The 24,458-nt window shown below is 41.2% G+C and overlaps 2 protein-coding genes across 2 annotated transcripts; one reads left to right on the top strand and one right to left on the bottom strand.

Moving 5' to 3' along the window:
- Positions 1-687: 687 nt before the first annotated feature.
- On the top strand, positions 688-6,911 carry LOC148427818 (kelch-like protein 41b). The gene is made up of 6 exons (XM_088407522.1): positions 688-1,891; positions 3,787-3,944; positions 4,101-4,208; positions 5,985-6,170; positions 6,243-6,389; positions 6,467-6,911. The coding sequence occupies exons 1-6, from the start codon at positions 785-787 to the stop codon at positions 6,576-6,578; spliced, it is 1,818 nt and encodes a 605-aa protein (XP_088263648.1). The 5' UTR covers positions 688-784; the 3' UTR covers positions 6,579-6,911.
- Positions 6,912-10,697: 3,786 nt separating this feature from the next.
- LOC148427817 (heparan-sulfate 6-O-sulfotransferase 3-B-like) lies at positions 10,698-24,130 on the bottom strand. The gene is made up of 2 exons (XM_088407662.1): positions 23,238-24,130; positions 10,698-11,892 (listed from the first exon to the last, which is right to left on the bottom strand). The coding sequence occupies exons 1-2, from the start codon at positions 23,813-23,815 to the stop codon at positions 11,166-11,168; spliced, it is 1,305 nt and encodes a 434-aa protein (XP_088263788.1). The 5' UTR covers positions 23,816-24,130; the 3' UTR covers positions 10,698-11,165.
- Positions 24,131-24,458: the final 328 nt, after the last annotated feature.

Raw genomic sequence — 24,458 nt, 5'->3', positions numbered from 1 at the left:
AAATTCAATATAGAATACTAGGGACGCAGGAAGGAATCGCAGGAACGAGAACAATTGAGAGGTGAGGAATAACCCGGCGTCGTTCTCCCTCTCCGGCTGTGCTTGGGACGGCAGATGCGCCAGCGACTCCGCCTCTCATCAAGGGAGGACACACAGCCTCTACAAACCTTTGTCCTGTACAACATATCAAAACAAATTAATTAATCAACAAATTAAGCTGCATTTAATAATCTTCTACTAAAATATATCTATTGGACTTATCAGTTAGTAAGAAGCGGGTGTAAAATGTTGTTTTTTTTGGGGGGGTGACTGTTTGACAGAGATATAGTCACCGTCAAAACACAATCCGTCGAGCGAACCTTTGATTTCTTTCCCTATTTTGTACGTGACAGCAGCAGCTATAAATATATCCTTAGTGTTGCTAGAGTCAAGCTATTCCAGGGTTCTGACACTATTGTCTTTACTCTAATCTGGCCCTGTGACACTTGAAGAGCTGAATCACCATGGCACACCCTCTGCTACCAGTTGCTTCTTTCCATCTGGAGCAACAGCTGCTGGTCAGTTCAAGGCTGGTCCTGTGCAGTGATTTGGCGCAGGCGGATTCCTGGGGGGGAGGATGAGGTAGACAGGGGCAGTTATATTTAGCGGGGTAGCTGGATTCAATTGCAGGGGTTTCACACCCTTTTCTCATGACTGCCCTTTTCAGCCAGGACTGACTGCCCAAAGGACCCGTGCTCGACATCTCCTTCCTTTCTGGACATATCCTCTCCAGTCTTCAGTCATCATGGATCCCAACGCCATCAAGGAGGAGCTGCGGCTGTTTCAGAGCACTCTGCTCCAAGATGGACTGAAAGAACTGCTAAATGAGAACAAGTTTGTGGATTGCACATTGAAGGTTGGCGACCGTAGCCTCCCGTGTCATCGACTGATCATGGCTGCCTGTAGCCCCTACTTCAGGGAGATCTTCTTTACAGAAGACGGCAAGGAAGTGGAGAACACAAAAGAGGTGGTCCTTGAGGATGTCAATGCCTCGGTTCTGGACATGATAATTCAGTACCTCTACTCCGCTGAGATTGACCTCACCGATGACAACGTTCAGGATATCATCGCTGTTGCAAACAAGTTCCAGATCCCCTCGGTTTTCACTGTTTGCGTCAACTACCTCCAGAAGAAAATCTCTTTGGGCAACTGCATGGCAATCTTCAGGATGGGCCTTGTACTCAGCTGTCCCCGGCTCGCTGTCGCCGCTCGCAACTTCATCGCCGACCACTTTGAGCAGTTATATAAAGATGAGGAGTTTCTTAAACTGGCAGCCCACGAGCTGTTTGCCGTCATCGGTGGTGATTCGCTAAATGTGGAAAAGGAGGAGGTCGTGTTTGAATCAGTCATGGCCTGGGCTCGCCACGATAAGGATAAGCGTGTCAAGGTCCTGAAAGATGCTTTCAACTGCATCCGCTTTCGCCTGCTGCCTGAGAAGTACTTTAAAGAGAAAGTGGAGACAGATGAGATGATCAAGGCAGACCCGGAACTCCAGAAGACAATTCAGGTTATCCGAGACGCCTTCAAGGGGAAACTTCCAGAGAAACCCAAGAAAAAGGAAGGGGCCGCTAAGGAAGGGAGCAATACGGAGGAGGATAGCCCTTTCCCTGGCTTTTTGAACGATAACCGCAGGCACGGAATGTACGCACGGGACTTCATTCTGATGGTGAACGACTCGGCGGCCGTGGCCTACGACGTGAACGAGAATGAGTGCTTTCTGGCGGCCATGTCAGAGCAGGTGCCACGCAACCACATCAGTCACACATCACAGAAGAACCAGCTCTACATCATCGGGGGGCTGTTTGTGGATGAGGAAAACAAGGACGTGCCTCTCCAGTGTTATTTCTACATGGTAGGCCGCTTCTCCAGTCAACACTTTTGTTTGTGGGGTTTAAGTTTACATAAGCAATATGTAAACTCGTAGATTAGCAGGCGGAAGAACACTTCACACTTATGTGTCATTTTTTCTCTCAGGTATTTGTTACCTTGTTACTACATGTGCTGTACATTCAGTCGGCTCAATCTTACAGATATTTATAATTGGTGTAATATAATAATTTACCGGATTAATATCATTGATCTCTTCCACAAAATAAGACAAAACACAAGCAAATGCAAACATATTCTTTCTGGGGACATTCTGTGCCGCCAATGAAAAACAACCCTAGGGTTCCCAGCATGTATTTATTTATCTTTTTTTTTTCTTTTTTCTTTTTTTGTTAATGTATTAAAAACATGAGAGAATTGTTGGGGGCCTTCCCTCATTTCCCGAGTATTGAATGTAATGAGCGTTTTGGGAACTATTGAAATTACTTTATTGATTTTATTTTCTCTCAAGTGATTTCATTAGGTGTCTATTATACACCAATTTTAACTATTTGTGGGCTGGCCCAGCCCCAAATGCATATGGATACCAGGAGTTGATTGTCCAGTAAATTAGTTGTTTGAATGAGTGAATAGAATGGTCTATCTTCTGATTGGATCAGTGACCATTTTTCCTTGATTGTTGATCGTCTCCAATATCCGGATCATCTAAAACCTAATATACGGAACTGGTTATCTGTTCTACAGTCCGGCTCCATGTCGGTTTCCTACTGCGGTGGTTCTAAAATGGGGGTACTTAAAGGAACTTTGAGGGGTACTCGAGATTTTAAATAAAACAAACAAAAAAACAAATGCAAAAATCGTTTTAAAATAATTATTCAATTATTAATTGTTTCGGGAAAATATAACTTCATAAAACAAATTTCCTGTTCAGTAGGTTATTCAATTTTATTATCAAAAAAATCCAGATTCTCCCCCATATTAGAATGGTTTGACCCAACGTGTTACCTGTCAAGTTAATGATTTATTTTTGTGAACACATAGCTACAATGATCCCCAAAGAGGACACTTTAAGTTGAATATTTTCTTGTGGACAAATATTTATTTATAATTATTTCATTTTGAAAACAGGTCTGACACTTTACATTGTTTTTTTTGGGGGGGGACACTTTTTTAAAAAATAATTAAGTTCATGATTTATATTTGTCAAGAGATCTCTACTGCAATCCTAAAATAGGACACTTTATGGTTAATATTTTTCTGTGGACAAATTTATTTATTTATTTCTATTTATTTATTTGTAATTATTTCTTTTTGAGAACAGGTCCGACACTTGATGATGATTATTTTTTGTGAACAAATATTTATTAATAATTAAATTAATGATTTATGTGTGTGAACAGATCTCTATTCTGTAATCCAAAAGAGGATGCTTTACATTTAATATTTTTCTGTGGACAGATGTCTTCTCTTATGTTGATTATTTTTTTATTGATCATGAAGTTCTTTCTGATAACATCCAAAAGAGGACAGGGTAGATTTTTTTTTTTAATAAATCAGATGCTAATGGCGTGTTTTAAGTCTTTTTTTTTTTAAACCCCAAAATGCTTTGCACTGATTAAGGTGAACTTGGCTGAAAAAATATTTCCCAGGGGGTGCAGCACTAAAAAAAGGTTAAGGACCACTGTCCTATTGCTCTCTAGTCATCCCGTCATTGTACCAGGGGACATAGTTAGTTCGCACACATTTTCTAAAGAAAATGGGTCATCAAGTGTGGCCCCTAACACTACACTTTAATTTAGCCCATTGGCTATGGCTTTCTTTTCACTCCTTCATGGTGATCCAGCCATGTGAGAACGTATGATGTTCAGAAAGCATATGGTTCCACAACATTCACCCAGACACTTGTCACTTTCCCTCTAGTTGGATCCACTTGCCTCGGACTGGGTGGCCCTGCCGCCAATGCCCTCTCCGAGATGTCTTTTCAGCATTGGGGAGAGTGACAACCTGCTGTTTGCAGTGGCTGGAAAAGACTTGCAAACTAATGAGTCGCTGGATACAATCATGTGCTATGACATCGAGTAAGTTTAATTATTACCTCTCCTTTTATCTCCCCAGTCATAGTCATTTGAAAATTTCCACCTGATTCATTCATTCATCTCACATTCTCCCATTCCCTCCGAAGAGAGCGCAGCAGGAGCATGTCATTAAGAAAAACTCTTATGTTTCTCTTCCAGGAAGATGAGGTGGAGTGAGACTAAGAAGCTCCCTCTTAAGATCCATGGACATGCTGTTGTCTCCCACAAGGGGCTGGTCTATTGCCTCGGCGGCAAGACTGATGATAAGTGAGTCGAGCTACCGTGCTAAAGAGAGGGAGCAAGAGAGAGACAGGGCCAACGATAGAGCGAAAAATACTGCTGTCATGAGCTAAAGCTGTTTGTTTTAATATTATCCTGACAGACTACTGCTCTTTATACATACGTGTAATGCAGTATTGCACTCATGGAATGCAATAGAAAATATTCTTTTATTTCGTCAGCACAAAATTCCATTTTAAAGCATCAGATAGACAGCTTTGCAGCTTTGCCAGAAGACCTCAAGCCTCAGGCTTAAATTCTGTCTGTCTGCGTATTCAACATTCTCCGCTCCTCCAGAGAGTGATGAGCAGGTGTTAGTTCCAGTTGAAAAAAATATATATACGCTGTATGTGTGAAGCGGCAATGTGTCGGTGTTGTCGGTTGAGTTTTCTTTGACAAGGGTCCTTCATGCACCCACAATAAAGTGCTTCATGCAAAACAAACCTCAAACATTTGGAATAAATAGCTCCCGACCATAAAAGCAGCAAAATTTGTCGATGAGTGTAGGTAAGTGCCAACGTAATACTGGAATAGATTAACCTGATCAATTTAATTGCATTACGTTATCGTTGACAGATAACATTTCAGCGTATTTTTATCTTGATTGACAGACGTCATGTGGTTCACATGCATTATTTTATTAATCTTCTTTTAATACCGCCTAAAGCTCTCTGAGATTAAAAAAAACAAACTTTCAACCACCTTATTATTGTAGCAGATCAAAAGATTGGTGTACAACAACTACAAATACTGGGGGACCGTCCTCAAACACAAGACAATAGCTTGACAAGAGCTTTGCTATAGCTGTGATAACAACTGGCTGCTTTGCACTTAAACTTGAGCTGATTCTGAAGTAAGCAAATTCCTTCTGACAAAGATTCAGTTTACCTTTATCAAAGGTGCCTTTGGAGTGTTTAATTAAATTAGGATGTTTAGTACAATTGAACATTCATCGGACTGACAACTGTCACACACGCTTCCATTTTCGCATATTCCCTCTGCCCCTGAACTTACTCTCCCACTCACAACTAGAGCCTATCAGGTTATGGTTATGGCAAAGATAGCCAATCAATGCCCACTCCAGGGTGTGATTGAGCTTTGTTTTTCAACTCCCAACAACTCAAGCACGAGAGGCCCAATGCAAAAAAAAAAAAAAAAAAAAAAGATCTAGTCAGCATATAGAAAGCATAACGTTTATAATGAAAAAGAGATGAACACAATTAAAAAAAAATGAAAATACTATTTTACTATGACTGCAATGAATTGATCACAATCATTATGTTAAGCTGAAACACCTAATTCTAAACAACAATATGTAAATAAATTATGGTATCACCACTTATTCAGATCCTCAGCTAAATGTGTTGGATTTGTCATGCGACCAATACAAGTATTTCCATGATCCTCAGCTAAATGTGTTGGATTTGTCATGCGACCAATACAAGTATTTCCATGGAAATCTATCACAAATTGACAAATGATTTCGCCCGGTGGTTCTTAACATGGGTACGATCCAATTGCTGGGTTTCGACGAGTCAGTTTGAGGCGTTGTAAAGAGGTCTTGCCACACAGTGTGTTAGTGCTTGTGCTTCCATAAAAGCGTGTGTGTAAAATTTAGTTTTCCATTTGCTGAAGTGTTCCGCGAGTGTGCATAAGAAACTTGAGGGATTCGTTGCCCTCAACGAGGTTAAGCTTCACCGATTCAGCCAAAATGCAGCAACAATGAGAACATGTATTTCCTTCACACTTCCTTGTCCTCTACAGCAAAGCTCTGAGCAAGATGTTTGTGTACAACCACAAGCAGTCGGAGTGGAGAGAATTGGCAGCCATGAAGACACCCAGAGCAATGTTTGGGACCGTCATCCATGATGGCAAAATCATCGTGGCGGGTGGAGTGAATGAAGGAGGGCTCACCGCCTCCTGTGAAACATACAACTTTGCAACAAACAAGTGGGTGCAATGTTTAACTTTGTGTGGAATTTATTTTCTGCTCGACCTTATCCCCTGCTTGGTTCTCACCAGGTGGGAGCCTTTTGCAGAATTTCCTCAGGAGAGGAGCTCTGTCAACTTAGTGAGTACCGGTGGCGCTCTGTACGCTGTGGGCGGCTTTGCCATGATTGAGATGGAGAACAAAGAGGTGGCTCCCACAGAGGTCACGGACGTCTGGCAGTAAGTCCTCGTTAAAAGCAACACATAGCACAAGGCATGATTATACCGAGCTGTGAGAGCTCTCGCTTCTGCTTTAGGTATGAGAACGACAAGAAGCAGTGGAGTGGCATGCTGAGAGAGATGCGTTACGCAGCTGGTGCTTCTTGCGTGCCCATGCGCCTCAACGCAGCCAGGATGCCCAAACTGTAAACGGAGGCTTTTCCTTGTTTTCAGCATCCTTACCTTTTACTCTTTCCTCCTCCCCCAGCCGGCTGGCTGCCTCTGAGGTGTCTTCTTTATGCTCAGATTTCTGATTGCGTAATTTACTTTAGGCACTCAATTTACGGATGATTTTATTCCGTACCATAAAGGCACAGTCACATCTTGAGAAGGTCATCCCCCACACAGTTCCAATGAACTATATCAAAAGATCTTTACATCTTTTTGTAAAATAAACATTTTTACAAAGAATGGGATTGTTTGCATTCAGAGACAGCATTCAGTGCCAGAAAGGCCAGAAATAACTGGATGGTGTTTGTACCGCAGTTACAGGCAGAGGTGGGCGGTCCGTCGGTACCAACGGCTGTCCGTCGTTGACAGACAGATGATTTGGCCAACGGACAGCCAAATGACAAAAATGCTTTTAAAACAATGGACTAAGACTGACTAAACAGCATATTTCATCCATCATTTTCATCTGTCACTGTAATCGTCACCACCTGTCACTGCCACCACGGTGATTTATTACTTCAACCAAGAAACTGCTATATAATTGTTAGCATTAAAGCATAAACACAGCCTATATAAGTAGCAAGCACCATACACACACCCAGGAATGATTAAAACACAGTTTATATACAGTAAGTAGCAAGCACGCACACACACACACACACACACACACACACGCGCACACACACGCACACAGGGATGATTAGCAGAGTTACTAGAGCATCTGTATGAAGCAAATAAAATTGAGAAAACGTATTCTTAATGTATTGCACTGAGCAACAATGTTGTCTCATAGAAACAGCTGTGCCAAGATGGGAAATCACTGTGTTACGTTTCAGAGTCATGGTTTCATGAACTAAATCGCACACAATCTTGCTCAGCGCATTCATTGTTCAGACCGGAAGTAAAAAGCAATGTTCGGATTACCGTAATCCTCCAAATACAGGACGCACCTGTGTCTAGGACGCACCCTTAATTATGGGGTCAAATTCTGGTATTTTCCATGTTACCGTGTATAGTCACCAAGAGTTTGGCAACAATGTAAACTATACAGGAAAACAGAATAAATCTCATCTTTAAGTTATTTCCATAAGTTATTTATTTGTTGCGGGTTAAGTGTGTTTCAGATGTCCCACATTGTGAGCGGTCAGTGAACACTGAACACCATGCCAGTACAATGTTGAATGCTCTCGATGCAGTTTACAAGTTTTTACCAATTTATTCTGTGTCCAGAGAGAATATTCTGCAATGAGGGTGAGGCGACACAATCATACACAGACACATCATAAATAAAAAAGTATACAAAGTATTATTTACCTTTGAGTGACGTGATGAGCTTCTAATGACCATATTCCCTAGCAAGGGTAGCCTAGCCACGCTTAGCCTAGCCTAGCCTTCTTTGTGTTTCTTGATTATCTCCAGCTTCGTTTCCATATAAATCCTCTTCTCACTTCTCTCTTTAACATCACTATCATTCTTGGGACCCATGACTAACCAATTAAAGTTTGAATTAAGCACTGAAATGAACAATAAATAAGAAATTGTAAGCACTCACAAGAGAACAAATCATTTACATACCGCCATTTTGACACTGTGACGCCAACCAATAGCAGAACATTATTGTACTGACGTGAGCAGTGACGCGTGCGTGTATGGACGTATGAGCGCGGAGCGACTCGCGGAGTAAAGCACGCACACCCACTGACCACCATGTTTGAGTTGAGAAGTTGTTGTTTTTGATGTCATAAGGCAAAAAAAATGTTGCGGTCCAGGTCAGAAGGTGAAAAAAACGTAAGGCGGGTATGTCGTGAACCAGGGGTCCACTGTAAAATAATAATTTACAACTCAAAGCGTACACGTCCGTGTCAGCACGGCGAGAGCCTTTTATTTTGAATGCCATCCTGCAAAGAATGATAGAAATTAGGTGCAGCTGGCTTGACATTGGCTTTTCACGTAGAGTCTGGCTCGACCGCATTAATATTCTCCCAACTTTGTCCACAATTATGCCCCGTTCATTGAACATAAGCGGTTTGTCTCCTTTAAAGAAGATGTAACTCAAGCACATAGGACACGATCAATTGTTAATTTCACCAACAGTACGCTAAAAGACAGGCTTATGGCTGCAGAACTACTGTACGTACTTCCTGGGCAAATCAATCAGGTTGAAGGTCAAAACAATCGAAAACTGAACGTTGGAAATATAGATATAAGAACTCGAGCCGTTTCCAGACAACCTCATATACGTTGGTGTTTTTTTTTTTAAAGTGGCTGCCAAAACTGTTATCCTATTTTTGCGGGGGCTTATGCTAACGAAGTGATGATGAAAGTGTCGTAACATTTGGTGATTGATTGCAGTTTTGGCAAACTTCCAAAAGCGACGGGCAGACGACAGAAATGGGTCCAGGTACTAATGGGACTAAATTAGACCAGAAAAAAAAAAAAAAGGAAAACGGCCACCTCTGGTTAAAGGGCCCAATTTTATGCTAAAATTACCTGGGCACTCACTTTAAAAACTAACTCGAAGATGACCGTATGTTCTTTACATGAACTAATTGGCATTCATATATATATATAACTTCTGTTTACTTGCTTACTTACTTTATAGTGAATTGACACACAATGGCCGCCAACAGCTCATTATTCTGTAGCAAAATAAGACAATTGTGACATTCCTGATGATCAGGTGCCCCCCCCATACCCCCACTCCCTCTACCCTCTCAACGCCATCTCGAGTTACAAAAATAATTGGCCTATAGGCCATACTTTTCCGACGCACTGATACTCGTATAAGGATGAATTTACAGTAGTCACGTACAGAAGTTGGAGGCTGATGAGCCCAGGCCGAATCATAACAACGGAGAAATGTGATCATTAGGATGGCTGTCAGGGAGCCACGTCTTGCCACAGTGTTCAGTATCTGAAAAGAAATGTAAGGAATTGAGTTTGCACCACAGCATTTCTTTTGTATTCCTAAAATAGCGCTTCCGTGATTGGGTGTGCGAATGGTGCCCTGTGATTGGCTGGCAACCACTTCAGGGTGTCCCCTGCCTACTGCCCGAAGACAGCTGGGATAGGCACCAGTAAGCCAGCGACCCTTGTGAGGATAAGCAGCTTAATACATTAAACGGATGGGTGGATGTAGTGCTTCCAAGAAATCTTTTGTGCAGCTGTGGAGCTATTGTCCCAGAATGGCCAAGTAGTATACATAAACTATATACATACGATTGACAGCTGATTGGTGATTACCTTAGAGCAGTGGTCCCCAAGCCCCGGTGCAGATCAACTGGTACCGGGCCGTCTGGGCTGCACCCGAAATAATATTTTGAAGATAATTTAGTTTAATGGTACGTGCGCACCGAACGCAAACGAGGCGAAAAAGCGGAGAGTTTTGTATTGTAGTCAATGGAGTTCGCGTGACTGGGCGCGAATGCACGTCGGGCAACGCGATGGACGCGAAGGGAGCGACGCGAATGGGCGCGTGCGGTCACGAGAAGCAAAATTTCGCCTTTCGCATGAATTTTTTATTTTTATTTTTTTTTACTTTTTCCGCATTTCGCATCGCGACAGCCAATCAACTTCGGGAACATTCAACGGCTCACGCAGGAGGCAGGAATGAATCATGGCTGGCGCTTTGCGGTCACCTGGAGTGATCCAACACGGCCAGCTGAGCTTTCAATACAAAACGGAGCCAAGCAAGAGCACTCACCTGGCTTGTAGAAAGGCAGAAGCGAGAACTTGGGACAACTGGCATGTGCAGCATTTGCTTCACTTAACAGCTGTTGAACCGTAGTTACTGTGCTAAGCTAACGATAGCGCAGCATTGTCAGCACAATATTTAGCATGGTCTCGGCCACTGTGAGATTGCAACATTGAAAACTTTTGGCACCGCCTCTGGCTGCTGTTGATATTACATATATTACATACAGTACATAGTGAGAAAGATGATGTGGCTTATAGAGCAGCCAGCCCTCCCCGGTCCACAAAATAAATGCAAGGCGTTGACCGGTCTGTGGTGATCAAAAGGTTGGGGACCACTGGTATACAGTATGTGGGAACAGATACTTCATGGACCAGCTGATCAAGAAGAAATTTACACCAGAGGATGCTCTATATTTTTATTGCCACAATTCATTAGTGGAGGTAAGTGAGGAGAAAAAAGTAGACTACAGTCAAGTTTGTGCTTTGATATTCGGCCCTAGTCACACAGTAAGCACAACAATTAATTGGTCGACACAGCACTAAAATGTTACACTCAAGACCCATTTATAATTCGAAGAATTTTTCCAATATTGCAAGCTCGTTTTTTGTTTGTTTTTTGCAGACATTAAATTCTGGCCAAATGTATCAAACCTTTTCCTTTGCCCATGAAAATGAAAAGCCTTTTACCACTGCAGAAGCAAAAATAGCCATAAGAAACAACACGTACAAAATGTTACAAATACATCCATCATAAATATTAAGCACTTTTGGCCAGCCAACAAAGGACTAGAGGGACAACAGCATTTGGCAGATTGACAGCAAAGAGAGGAGCGGAGAACTACAGTCAATTTGGTCCCTGTTGTTTCCTCCTCACCATCGCACCACCTGGCTGTTATAGTCCTCTGTAGTGGCGAGCACCTTCATGTCCTCCTCTTCCTCGTCGCCTCCTAATCTCAGCAACTCGGCCAGGTAGGTCCTGTGCAGACGTTCCCGTTCCTGGCGTCGCCGAAGACGCTCCTCTTGATGCTGCTTTTGGCGGTTGTACTGGTAGCGCTGCAGGAAAAGCTCCTTGGCGTACTCGTAGAGCTCCACGTCCAGGGCGTTCAGTCCCTCGATGCGCCACTGCACTTTCTTGTTGATTCCCACGCTGGCGGCACGTGTGCTGTTGATCTGCGTGAAGGGCTGAATGAAACGTAGGTTGAACATCCTCTCAAATAGGTGTTGCGTTTTTCGCTGGTACTCGGTCAGACCATAGAAGGCCATGTTGCGCAGATTGGCCTTGGCGCTGGCGAGCAGCACGCGGCCTCGCTGCAGCTCGTTCATGGACGACATGTTGTAGCAGCCTACCAGACTGAGGTCGGCCAGCATGCGCACCTGCCGGTTGTTGGCCAGATTGGAGGGGCAATTCATGAAGTCTGCCAGGGTCACCCCGGTCCAGTCTTCGCCGCTGTAGCAGGCTGGAAGTTCATCCTGAGTGGCTGGGCGGCCGTCACACATGTGGAGGGCGGTTTTCCAGGTGGCGCCGCGCTGAACGTGCTTCCACTCGCTGAGGTAGCGGGACACGGGGTCACGTAGCATGGTGATGTAAAAGAAATTCCTGCAGGAAAAGGGAAGGAGCAAAGATGATTTGCGGTTTGCAAGCAACAGTTCTCTATATTTTTAGTTTGATGAAAAGCATATAAGTGCACTGCTGATTGTGAGATGTGTGTTTGTTTCCTTTCACACATGTATTGTCAGCAACGAGCCCGGTACTGGTTTTGAAAAACAAAAAGAAAAGCTTTAGGGGTGTGTCGAATGCTTGAAAGTCTCTCAGTGAGTCAGGCTGCAAAATCAAGGCTTGATCAAGGCTTAAAAAAATCAGTAAGACCACCGCTGTGGTCTCTAAAAAGAGATTAAAAAAAGGAATATTTTTGTGATCAGTTTCCATCCTCCATCCGTCAGTCCATTTTTTTCCCTCTCCTTCAGGATCGTGACACGAGGTCAGTAGCTTCAGCAAAGAAGTCAAGACTTCTCTTAAAATTTACTTTGAATTCCTGAGCGCAAAAAAGTCCTATGGATTTTTTTCAAAGTAAATATCACACCCCATTTTGTACAGTGCATATTTTTCCAATTCTATTCCAGGTACATAGAGTAGGATTTTTCCAATCTTTTTGTTTTTCTTTTTTAATCTTTGGCAGAGCAGCTGTGCAAAAACAATGCTGTCAAAAAGCACCTTGATATGCCTCAGGTGTGAGGTGGATGGATTATCTCTGCAAATAGGAAGTACTCAATGACAAAGATTTAGACAAATCTGTGAATACTATTTGAAGGCAATTTTGTGTCAGTGGTGGATGCAGGTCCGTGAAAGAGTGGAACAATTTTTTTCAGGCCTACATCAAAAATGTGTTTATTTAGATTTATTCATATTATATTCATATGTAAATTTCAACAATAGATTTATTTACTTTCCAGTCAGGCACCTTACCTTGTCTGACCAGGACAGCTGAAATGACCTGTTACACTTCCCATCTTTTTCAGGAACTCAATGTTATTGAGTTGTTGACCAGTAAACAGCAACTTTAATTGCGCCACAATGCCACTTCAAGTACAATAGGTTAAAGGAAAGTGCAGTGCAAAAGTGCTGTTTCTTTGGTGGGAATGCAGATGAAAAAAATCAGGCATCACATTATTTTTAATTTTGTTAAAGAAAAGTTTTCTTTAATTATAGCTTTTGATATTTTGTGTCATTTTTCTTTATGATAATGACCTTGGTTAGGAGCTAATATGACTTGTTGTTTAACTCAAATTCCTCTTTGTAGGAAAAAAACAGGGTCGCTGGGGATCAGATCAGTACAAAACAACTGTTTGACCTATTTCAGTGTCAATCAAAGAGGGATTCCACCTCAAACCGATCCTTCAGTTATCATGCAGAAGCTGTGCATCCGAGCCCATAGACAACCAGAGACGCTCCAAATTTGATCAGTCTGATAAAGCTAGCCTTTATTCAACGACCAGTCAATTTCTCACAGTGGAACAATTCATTCACTCACCAGACCTTCTGTGGCTGACTGGATGAATGATAAAGAAGTTGTATCAGTTACCTGTGATAGGTAGCAAATTCTGAACAAAACAGGAAGGCATTCTATTGCGTATTTAGTCGATGAATTGTACACACAGAAAGTCAGTTATTTATTTCTAAAGCACATTTAAAAAGACCATGGCCAACCAAAGAGCTGTTCAATTAAATAACATTGCAAGTAAAAACATTAAACATGTCATAAAACAAGTGAACAAGCAGAAACGCGGAAAAAACAGCAGCGCAACGGTGATGTCAGTGTTCAACGCGTATTAAAAACGAGTGAGAAAAAATGGGTTTTTAGGAGAGAGTTAAAAGCACAGAGGGCCTGAGCGGATATGACGGGCAGAGGCAAACTACTCCAGAGCCTTGGGTCAGCCGCCGCAAAGGCTCAGTAGCCACGAGTCGATAGCCTGGTTTTAGGCGGAGCCAGTCATTTAGGCCATTTAGGGCTTGAAAAGTGATCAATAGTATTTTCAAATCTATTCTAAAGGGAACATGTAACCAGTGGAGAGAGACCGTCACTGGAGTGATGTGCGCATGTTTCTTGGTGTGAGTGAGGAGACGAGCAGCTGCATTTTGGACCAGCTGTAACCGTTTAATAGAATACAGGTCAAGGACAATGAGCAGGGAATTGCAGTTATCAAGCCTTGATGAAATGAAGCACTGAATAGCACGCTCCGAGTCTGCCTGTGAAAGATAGATCTTAGTTTTGGCTTGGAGCCTGAAATGGAAACAAATAAATGGTTTTGACAACAGAGGTGCTATGCTTGTCAATTTCAAAATCTCTACCCGTAAGCACACCAAGAGTTCTAACAGGGGCACCTGTTTTTACACTAAGGGACGGGATGTTAGTGATGGAGCCTGGGATGACATCTGGGACCTCCATCTTGCTTTTGTTAAGGTTCTGGAAATTGCCCTTCATCCAGGGTTTGAGGTCACTCAATCAGCCAAGTAAGGACTGCATCAAGCCCTGACCGGAGCTCCTTAGGGGCAGATAGATTTGGATATCATCTCCAAAACAGTGGAAAAAAATGTTGTGCTTGAAGAAAATAGAACCCAGCGGTAAGATGTACTGTACCTGTGGAGAAATCATGATAACCTAACCCTAACGTAGTCTTAACAATCGCCACTGTCTTCCATCTTTGAATTCAGCTCAGGAGTAGTTCAGTAAGATTTAAGTAAAACAAGTTTAACAAGTATAAGCATATATTGGAAATTGGAATCTGTGTTTAGGACGGAAGGCTATGTTTCGGCAGGAACCAGAGAAAGAGGCTTTCAACATGTTTTCTGACAGAGGTCATTTGGACACAGACACAAGCAGCATGTCCAGCACAATCTTCAAAGAATGCATGTGATAAAACAACATCCCATGGTTCATCAGTATTTTTGTGAATATTTTGAAAGAGGAAGTCCACCTCACATTTCACATGTTGTGAATTTGATTCCGACATTTGTGGAGAGTTATGTTTGTCTGTCGGTCATTTCCCCTCATTCGAGAAGGCTTCATCAGTTGGTTATAGGACAGACCAAAATATTGGATAGTTTCAGTCTACAGCATGCTTTAAATGGCTGTACTGTATTTAAAAAGTGAAATGTGGGAATGCAAAAAGGGTTTGAAGACGAACGAAATTGTCTTTCTATGGACTGGCCATGAGGTTGGATCTGCAATGCAGGTTGTTTGTCATTTTCTTCAGCTGTTCACACAATCTACCTCCTCCAGAATTCATCCCTGTAAAAGATGAACTCTGCAAGGCTATATCATTTTTTTCAACTCAGCCTCCATTATTTATTTGATTTGAGTGATTACCAAAGCACTGTAAAGGTGAAATAAGAAGTCAGCTCTCAGATTTTTTTTTTCAAACAACATACTTAAAGGAAATAGAACTTGTACACAAAGATTGGATGACCTTCTGGTTATCAATGGCAGTAACCAAATTAAAAGTTGCAGTTGACATGGTCACAGGGTATCCTGCAGATTACCTCTTGAGACTTTTCAGGCAACAGCAAAAGAAGGTACTCGAGATTCAGAGACACTGTGAGAAAAATGCAAAAAAGGGCCCGTCTTCTGCACATGAATCACCCAGGGATGGTGAGATGGCTGTATCGCAATATACGTAAGTAGTTCATATTAGTTGATCGGTATCATGCGTTTGCAAGGCAGACAAAAAGTAAAGTTTTATCAGATCAGCCTAATTCTTCTATTTGCTGTGAAAACCCCCCCACATCTTTTACAATTTAAGACTATTTTGGCGTATTTAAAGTGGCATTATCGATGAATTCAGTGCTTCTCAGTTATATTTTGCTTGGCCCCCCTTAGGAAAGAGAAAACATTTGGCATCAATGTATCTACCTCGAATGTTTTTTGAATATGAGAGGAAACTGGAGTTCCAGGCGTAAACCCACACGGGCAGGGGCCAAACATGCAAACTTCATACAGGAAGACATCTGCACCGTGAGGCGGACCTCCTAAACACTCCATGTTGCCAGTGCTTAATATTCAAAGCTTGAATCCCTATGAAGCTTAATCATTCACCAGCCATTGTTTTACATGATGCATCAGCCTTTCCCTCTGCGCCAATTGCCTGCCTCCCATCATGTGGACAGTCTTTAAAAAAAGGAAAAAAAGAGCAAAGGCAACTAGCAAAAGATCAATATTTGCCTTGTTAATTCACTCACCAGTGCATCGAGGACGCCATCAATTCACACTAAAAGCCTTGGCCTCAACTCATTGAGGTTATTCTCTTCAAATGGAAAGTTCAATGTGGTGATTCATGTGTTTTTAGCTATTTATTAAACTCACTCTTGCTATCTGCCATATTGAGAGAAGCCAATTGTAAGGGCACTATGTAGAGCGCAAAAGCTCAATGTTGATTACTGTAATTTCCGCAATATAAGGCGCACTGGATTATAAGGCGCACCCTCAATTAATGACATATTTTAAAACTTTTTCAATCACAATATAGTAAAACTCAAAGTAATAATAATAACTCAAATAATAACTCTAAACTCTCAATAGAATCATAACTCAATGTCAATATGACCAACCTTGTTCAACTGTAAACGGTAAAAAGTTACGTTATCCGTTCATTCCCCATCTACTGATCTCAATCTCAATATTGATTCATATACTGTATAAGGCACACCCGATCATAAGGCGCACCATCAGCTTTTAAAAAAATTTAAGGCTTTTAGGTGCGCCTTATAGTGCGGAAAATACGGTACTTGCACACTTCAAGATAGGTTTGCAGGCAGTTCTCTCCAAGAATAAGCGAAACGAAAACTTAATAAAGATGCTGATTGAAACGCATAAAAGATGTACATCATGCCATAATATCATTAATTGAAAACACACACACAAGCATGGAAAGAATATACAAACTTCACACGAGGTGCTGAAGACCTCACTTCTTCGCGATTCAAGAGTTTAATATTCACATGCATAGTAATACCACAGAATGAAATTCTTAGGCTGGCCAGCAGGCAGACAGACAGACAGACAGACAGACAGACCGACAGACAGACAGACAGACAGACAGATTCTTGTCATATACAAGGTGTTATTTTGGACTAGCTGGAATATCAAAAAGTAAAGGCTTCCCGACAACTGAGGGGCTGTGTGGGCATGTATATAAAGAAATGTGATGATCTTGCTTTGGTAAAAACTAGTTGATTGAATGAACAGTATATATTGGACTGCAGTCAAGACAAATAAAATGACAATACTAGAACAGTGAGAAAATGGGTGTACCTAAACACAAGGTGTGTTCCTTGCATTTACAGAGTTAATTTGTCAATTCCTAACACACATTAGATGCATAGCCACCCCGGACTCTACATTCACATCACCCTGGCTTACACAGCTTTAGAGTCTTAGCCTTAACCTTTGCTTCACATCTTAATCTTGTATGCCAGTGAGGTGTGCCCTGATGTCCTCAAAGTCTATAGTAGGTAAGCATACGAAGGAGAAATTGGAGGATAGTCAGAAAAGGTCACTCTAGCCAATGCGACTGAAGACATTTTAGTAAGGTTGCTGGAATGAGGCACATTTTGCGCTGCAGTTTGGAAAGAGCGCTAAACTGTAGCTCACAAACAACCAGTACAGTATTCAACATGACGATATCATGAGAGCATTTCTTGCAAAAGTTAGTAAAAATAATATTATTAAAATAAAGCCTGAACTTCAATCTATTTGACTGGATTTGTGGATTAATCTCTCCCTTCTTCCTCCCTTGTACAATAAAATCTTACTTTGAGTGCCCCTAATCCCCGTAAGGAGTGTGGAGATTACCAAGATCCCCTGAATATCTTCCATTTCTCACAACGACTCAAGACATGGCTCAGTGTGCCAGGGTCAGAGAGGTAGGTTTTGCGTGAGCTTGAATTAGAATATAAATATTCAACCTACTCCACATCCTACTTAACACTTGGACCCTTAACACTTTTTGTTTGGTTGTTTGTTTTGCACAATTATGTTACACAAATCCTTGCAGAGCAGCAGAACCCATAATTATTTATAATAAAATGTTTTGGACTCAAAAGAAAACTATGGTAAATAATACTAAGTATAATGAAAGAAAGCTTCAAAATGGGCAGAAACTTCCTTTTTCTCCATATATGTTTTTTTTCTGTTTGGAAAGAGGAGAAAGCAGAGTAAAATCTCCCTCTGCTCTGCAGGAACAAGCACTGAGAAGCAGAAGATGAGTTATTGTTAATGATGTTATTATACAAACGTAATAATAATAATAATAATAATAATAATAAATTATAATATATAAAAACAAATGAAATAACAACCGTTCAATTTCTAAAAATTGAATCAAAATACAACATGTTAATTACCACAAATGTATGTGTGTGTGTGAGATGCGTTTTCAAAAAACTAGGTTTATGTATCAGAAAATGAAAATTTAGACAGTGATAGCGACTACAGAAAATGGATGGATGGATTAAAATACTTGATTCTCTTTAAAATATGTATAATACTTGGATGATATCTCAAAAATTGACAAAGTTACAGCAATTTGAATGCCTGTGACCCTTATGAGGATAAGTGGCCCTAGAAAATGGATGGAAGGATCAATAATCTGGAAATTATAAAGGTTATTTTTTAGAAAAGTGCCTTTTGGCAAATTGGAATAATAGATCCTTACCACCCTTCCCATTGTCTATATTTAACCTTTTTGTTCTTTTTTTCCTCTTTTTTTTCTGATTATTACTATTCACTTTATTTGATTATTTACAAGCTATTTTAAACATTTTCTGATGTTTTCCTATAACAACTAGTCACTTCATCTGGTTTATTATAAGCTATTTTAACAATGTTCCGATATTTGGCTGTTACAACTATTCCCATCATATGGTTATTTACAAGCAATTTTTTCTTTTTTTTTACATTCATTTACCCAATTACAAGCTAAACTTTGTTGATCAACTGGTGACGGATAAAACAATGAATGTACATTTTGATTATTGGTTGTAGGGCGCACCCATATTCGGTTATGCTGTTTATCGTCCAATGATTAGTATTGATTCATTGTTTTGAATAGATCTTTTTTAATCATTAGGTACTACTGCGAATGTGTGATTAGCACCCTAAATTAAATGTATTAATCAAGAAATTGTAATAGAAAGAAAGGAGCTCATCTTGATTGTGTTTCTAACCCTTGGTTCAATTATGGTTTTGTCCAGCTATTTTATTGATTGAAATTCCAAGTTAACTTTCGCTTTGCTACCGCCAATTAAATTCTATAAAATGCAACTTGAACTCTATCTTTGTCATTCTTAATATTTAATCCACGTATTGTTTACATGTGAACGAACAACTAAACCCATAACATCGGTACTGCCGTTTTTTGTGTTGTTTTCATTTGGTGTCAGTTATTTGTTATTGGTTTTGCACTTTCGAGGCCACTCTGATATAAAGCCAAAGGACCGTCACAAGTCCAGATGTAAATTCGATGTATCATGGCATCACGGGCAACCGGGAAAAACATGAGTTGCTAATAGTGTGAAGAGACAGACACACTAACAATGCAGCTCTAGGATCTCTCAGAAGAGCCTGAAATAAACTGAGGTGTCAGGTGCTGTACACCTATCTACCCACAAAAGGTGACTAATCACAACATATGCTGTAAATTCTCTCTGAAGCAGCGGTGAGTAAGGACTGGACTCAAATGTTTATGTTTCAAAAGGCAGCGTTATACAGAGCAAAATACATAGCTTGAGCGGTTGATGGCAAGCAGGAACTATATCTGGTCAGTTTCCATTATTCGCATTTTACTCATAACCCCGCTCTATGAACCACTTGTATTGAAACAACATATGAACAAAGGTGATTAATTGTGAATATTGGAGTACTATTAGATATCCAGAGGAAATGTGGGGCTTCATTCAGTGGCGTCGGTTTATGAAATTTGGTTTTAAAAGCTTATTTACACCAACATAATCAACATTGCAAGGACAAAAATGATTAAGACACACCTTTAAATCAAGCAGTCATCCATCAAGGAGTTGGCCTAAACCCTAACCCTAAACATGAATCTTAAAGGCACAGTGTGTAAGATTTAGATCGTTTTTTCATTCAAAAGAAATCCATTAAATGATTCGTTCCGGGAAATGTTGAATCGTTTGTTCTCCTCAGTTATTGTTCTCTTTTTCCCCTTGGGATCCATGGCTCATGGCCGCCGGTTTGTTTACAACGGCCACTTGCCTAGCATCCTGCCCTGCTAACAGAAACGCGTGTCTCAGGCTATGACACAATTCTTCGTTGACAGAAATGTTGAAATGTAATATTTATTTTACACATTTTTACAGCATTGGAAAATGTTAAGAATGTTTTTGTCATGTTTGTCCCCCTACAGAAACCACAATAAAATGAAAAAAATATTTTTCTCCCCCATCTTTTTCCATTTTCAATCATTTTTGAAAAGCTCCAGGGAGCCACTAGGACCTCGCTAAAGAGCCGCATGCGGCTCGAGAGCCGCGGGTTGCTGACCCCTGGTCTAGACGGACATACCTGTTATAGCTACGGGCAATGGTAAAAGCAGCACTTCCTGCTGTACGTGATGAAAAACGGTCTAAATTTTACACACTGTCCATTTAATAGAATCTTCCTTTTTTTTTCCTGATCAAAACAGTTTGGGGACAAATGTATGCTGCCATTTTTGTGAGCGCAAGACTTTAATTTCAGCATGATTGTACTACTTCCAAGTACTGTACATTATACTTTTTAAGAGGAAGCACTTATGGCTGTCAAGATCTTGTAGGATCAACTACAACAGAGATTCTAAGATTGACAATGACTGTCAAACGTACCCGAGGTACAGCACATATAATGTAGTGATACTGCCAGCAATTATGGTTGGGGTATCAAGTAAGGACCGAGGGCAATGAATTCAAATGCAAATTCAATGACTGAATTTCAACACTGCAGGCAGGGCCATTCAAATGAGAGAATACCGATTTTTCCTTGAGCAAATCCCAGGCTGGCCACTTAGTGAGGCAACTGTCATTTAAAGAACACACAACGCCAGTGTAAACGAGTGCAGTTTCTACACTCCATTATGTCAAGTCGACATTTATCGACTGATGCAGTGTTGATTCTTTTTCAATTCAAAGAGAATCAAATTCAAGCTGATGCGAGTGTGAAGGTTGCTTAATGGACTTTTGAAAGGAAGTATACTTGAAAGCACTGACCTCCTTTTTCACTCCTCTTTAACGCTCTTAGGAACATATGGAGATTTGTTTTCAGAACCTTTAACACGCAGACGACACACCTCAGAGCACCCGGCCCTGCTTAAGTGATTTAATTTGCAGGGATTAACTCCCTGGCTTCTGTAATTACAGCAAATTGAAACAGACCTACAGACCTACTGAGAGCTGTCTTCTCCCAAAATTTGCACGGAGGCCTGCAAGCGAATGGGGTAACAACAGAAAATGTATCAAAGAGTTCAATTAGTACTGTAATGCATTTCAACCCGCTTGAAACATTGTGTGGCATTTGCAGGCGAAAACTGACAAATATGCATGTGATTTTACCAATATAACTTTTGGATCTGGACACATCCAGGTCTACACATCTGAAGCCATTTGCAGCTTCAGTAAACAAGACGTTTCACTTCCTGCCCAGAAATATCGATACAATCAAATATTTCAATAAGAAATTACGTATTTAATAAGAAATAGAATTTAAATATTTCATAAGATATTTAATGTGCCAATTTTAATTAATATGCATATATTTAACAATGGAAAAAAAGTACTATTATCTAGATCCTTTCATTATTTTAAATCACATGTGTCAAAGTCCCAGCCCGCAAGGTTTTCCATGGCCCCCGGGATGATATTGATTTATTATTTGAACTGGCTGCAGGCCTACTGCAGTGTGCAGCCTGCAAGTGTTTTACACACACCGATACTACATTTCCCACAATGTAACTGTGGCACGCCTGAGCGCAAGCTGGCTTCATTCATCTGAAGTCATAGCAATTCAGCAAACTCTAACTGTCAGATAATAGGAAAAGAAACACATTACCAAAAACAAGAATATGGATGTGAAACAAACGCTACAGGAGGTGGGAGAAGTAAAAAAGAGGTTCTAAAACTTAGCACGCTCTGTTCAAAAAAGCCAAATCACAAAGCAAGGCTGCTGTCGAAGCAGAAGAACTTGCCAAATAAACACGTTGACAGAGTGGGATTTTATCCTTAAACATATGCTTCAAGTTTGTGACGCAGACAAAAGGCAACTCTTTTTAAACGTGAGCCTGAGGAGAAACACTGTTGCTGAGTATGTCCATCAATCTAAAAGAGCAGTGCTGTGAGAAAGTGAAAAGCCCGGATGAGAGCACAATTCTGTGAATGTCCAGCTATCAATTTTCTTCCCCTCAGATTGTAGCATTACGTTCTATGCATGGCACAACTACAGGACACTATTTGTATGGAGAGGTGTCAGGACCCCAACTCCCCAGTCCACAGGGGGAACCGAAGCACCGGATCAGTCAAAGGTGATCCTGTCAGGGAGGTTATACAGACAATGTTTGATTACCCCTGTCAAAAGTTGAAGTCGCCCTAAATATGAATGAATTACCACCAATTTATTGTTAAAATATGTTTTGAAAGTATTTCGCTTCTAGTGACTGATAGAAAATTGCTTATATTATCTTTTTCTTTGAAGAAAATTGTACCTACTTTTGCCATTTCCCGGAGAGAATCCAGGTGATGGTGCCTTGAATAATATTGCCTCATTCATTTAATGTGCATGTTATGGTGATTTTTACGCAGGGGAGGTTTGTCTTTGCGCCTGTTGAAAATCAAAAATCTCTGACAGAGCCATAAGAAATATTCCTTTACTCTTCCTATCCAATCATTACTCTTCCTATCCAATCATATTGTAATACAGTATACACGACTACGGCCGGTCTTGTTCGCTTTTTTAATAAACATTTGATCAGTCCGGTCCTAGGCTTGTAGTTGATTTTTTTTTCATTTTGCCCCCCTGTCCATTTGATGTTGGCCTTTCACCTCTGTTTTAAGTTTTTTTTAAGTGCTTTGCAGCTGCAGTGAAAGCACAATACAAATACATATTTTTGCAATGCACTTAAATGACACGTGCATTGTATACATCTCTCTGGTTTAAAAAAATATATACTTATATCATTCACAGAATTAATAATTAGGTAGCTGAACTTGACATTTTTCATTGTCTCTGGCAAGAAATGTTTTTATACTAATTAAAATGGTACTGATGTGTTTGAGGAGAGGGGATGATTTGACTCGAGACCCTTTTACAAGATTTTAGTGAACACAGTATATGCATTTTTGTTTCAGATGAGGATGCCAGTGCCAAAAGTTATGCAGTTGAATTTGTGTCTGGCAGCGTGCCTAACCTTTTTCTCTTTAGAGGACTCTTTTTGTTCCGCTTGTTCATCAGCACAGGAACGCAGTTCGTGAGCTCGGTCCAGTCTGCATGTAAGCCGCAACTCCAGCCGGTGGAGAAACGGGAAAAGAGCCACGATTCTCTTTTGCCCGGCCGGTGGCACGTGCACTTCCTCTGGCCGGGCGTGCATTCGCAAGGCTTCTCCAGTTGGATGTTCTTAACCAGGTGACGCCCGAACGTGGTTCCTCCGGTCTTTTGGATGTGCAGGAACACCATCACGTCATCTCCTCGAATGTCAAAGTCCACGTGTCTGTCCAGGTCCCGCTCCGTGAAGTTAAACCTAAACGCGGTCTTGTCAGCGAGGTCCTCGTCCAGCTGCTGCTCTGCATGGAGGGACGAATATTGATCGAAAAGGCCGGGCTCTTCACGTCGGAAGTAGCAGGTGTTGCTCTCTGCGGGGCACACGTACTGGTAGCCTATCATGAAACACAGCACGGCGGCGATGGGGATGAAGATGAGTCGACTGAACTTCTCCTCCATGATGGCACCCTCACTCGGCAGACACAAGCGAGTCGTAATCCTCCTCATCCTTTGAAATTGGCATGCTGCGGTCCCGCCCGGGCTTGGGTAGGCGGTCCCGTTAGATGAGGTTCCGACAGCGGGTGCGCGATGCCGCCACTCGGGTGTCGTGCACGGGGGAAGCCTCGCTGGCCAAACTTGACACTTTCACCATGTGAGCAAAACGCACGCAACTCATACACATCGCTCGATCGCTGTTCCGGTTAAGTTATGAAGTGGTGAGCATATCGCGTGTGCTCATCTGATTGAGGGAGGGACGTTACTGAAACTAAGACTACTGGATGTGTAGACCTGCCCTGGAGTCCGGCAAGCGAAAGCTTAAGTGGACCAGCGCAAGCTTCCGCTTTCAGATAGTTGCAAAATAAAATCCATGCTGATGAACGTCAGCTGAATCCATCTCTCAATGGTTTTTACGTGTCATTTACGAATACTGTAGTTGGCCAGAGACAGATCTGCGTAATTGACACAGGTTGAAATTCATATATATCTGTATAAATAATCGTTTTTCCTTTATACTTGTTTCCTCTACATTTCTATTTTGAACATTCTGCATCATTCGGAACATTGAAAACACATGACACAAAACACTCATGAGATAGAAAGTTGAGTAGTTTAAGTGCCGTGGCGTTTCTACTCAATCATTTGTGCATGT

This window comes from Hippichthys cyanospilos, chromosome 2 (genome assembly GCF_059441005.1).
Source record: "Hippichthys cyanospilos isolate Australia breed blue-spotted pipefish chromosome 2, RoL_Hcya_1.0, whole genome shotgun sequence".
Lineage (NCBI taxonomy): Eukaryota > Metazoa > Chordata > Actinopteri > Syngnathiformes > Syngnathidae > Hippichthys > Hippichthys cyanospilos.
The sequence above is the reverse complement of the archived record's forward strand: the minus strand, read 5'-3'. Positions and strand labels throughout refer to the sequence as shown.

What these genes read in the sequence shown, in the direction of transcription:
- LOC148427818 (XM_088407522.1), top strand. Translation starts at nt 785, where the DNA reads ATGGATCCCAACGCCATCAAGGAGGAGCTGCGGCTGTTTCAGAGCACT. An exon ending in ATCATGTGCTATGACATCGA is followed by an intron (nt 3,945 to 4,100) that starts GTAAGTTTAATT and finishes TTTCTCTTCCAG; the next exon opens with GAAGATGAGGTGGAGTGAGA. An exon ending in GAGGTCACGGACGTCTGGCA is followed by an intron (nt 6,390 to 6,466) that starts GTAAGTCCTCGT and finishes CTTCTGCTTTAG; the next exon opens with GTATGAGAACGACAAGAAGC.
- LOC148427817 (XM_088407662.1), bottom strand. Translation starts at nt 23,815, where the DNA reads ATGAGGAGGATTACGACTCGCTTGTGTCTGCCGAGTGAGGGTGCCATC. An exon ending in AGTCCTCTAAAGAGAAAAAG is followed by an intron (nt 11,893 to 23,237) that starts GTTAGGCACGCT and finishes CTTTTCCTGCAG; the next exon opens with GAATTTCTTTTACATCACCA.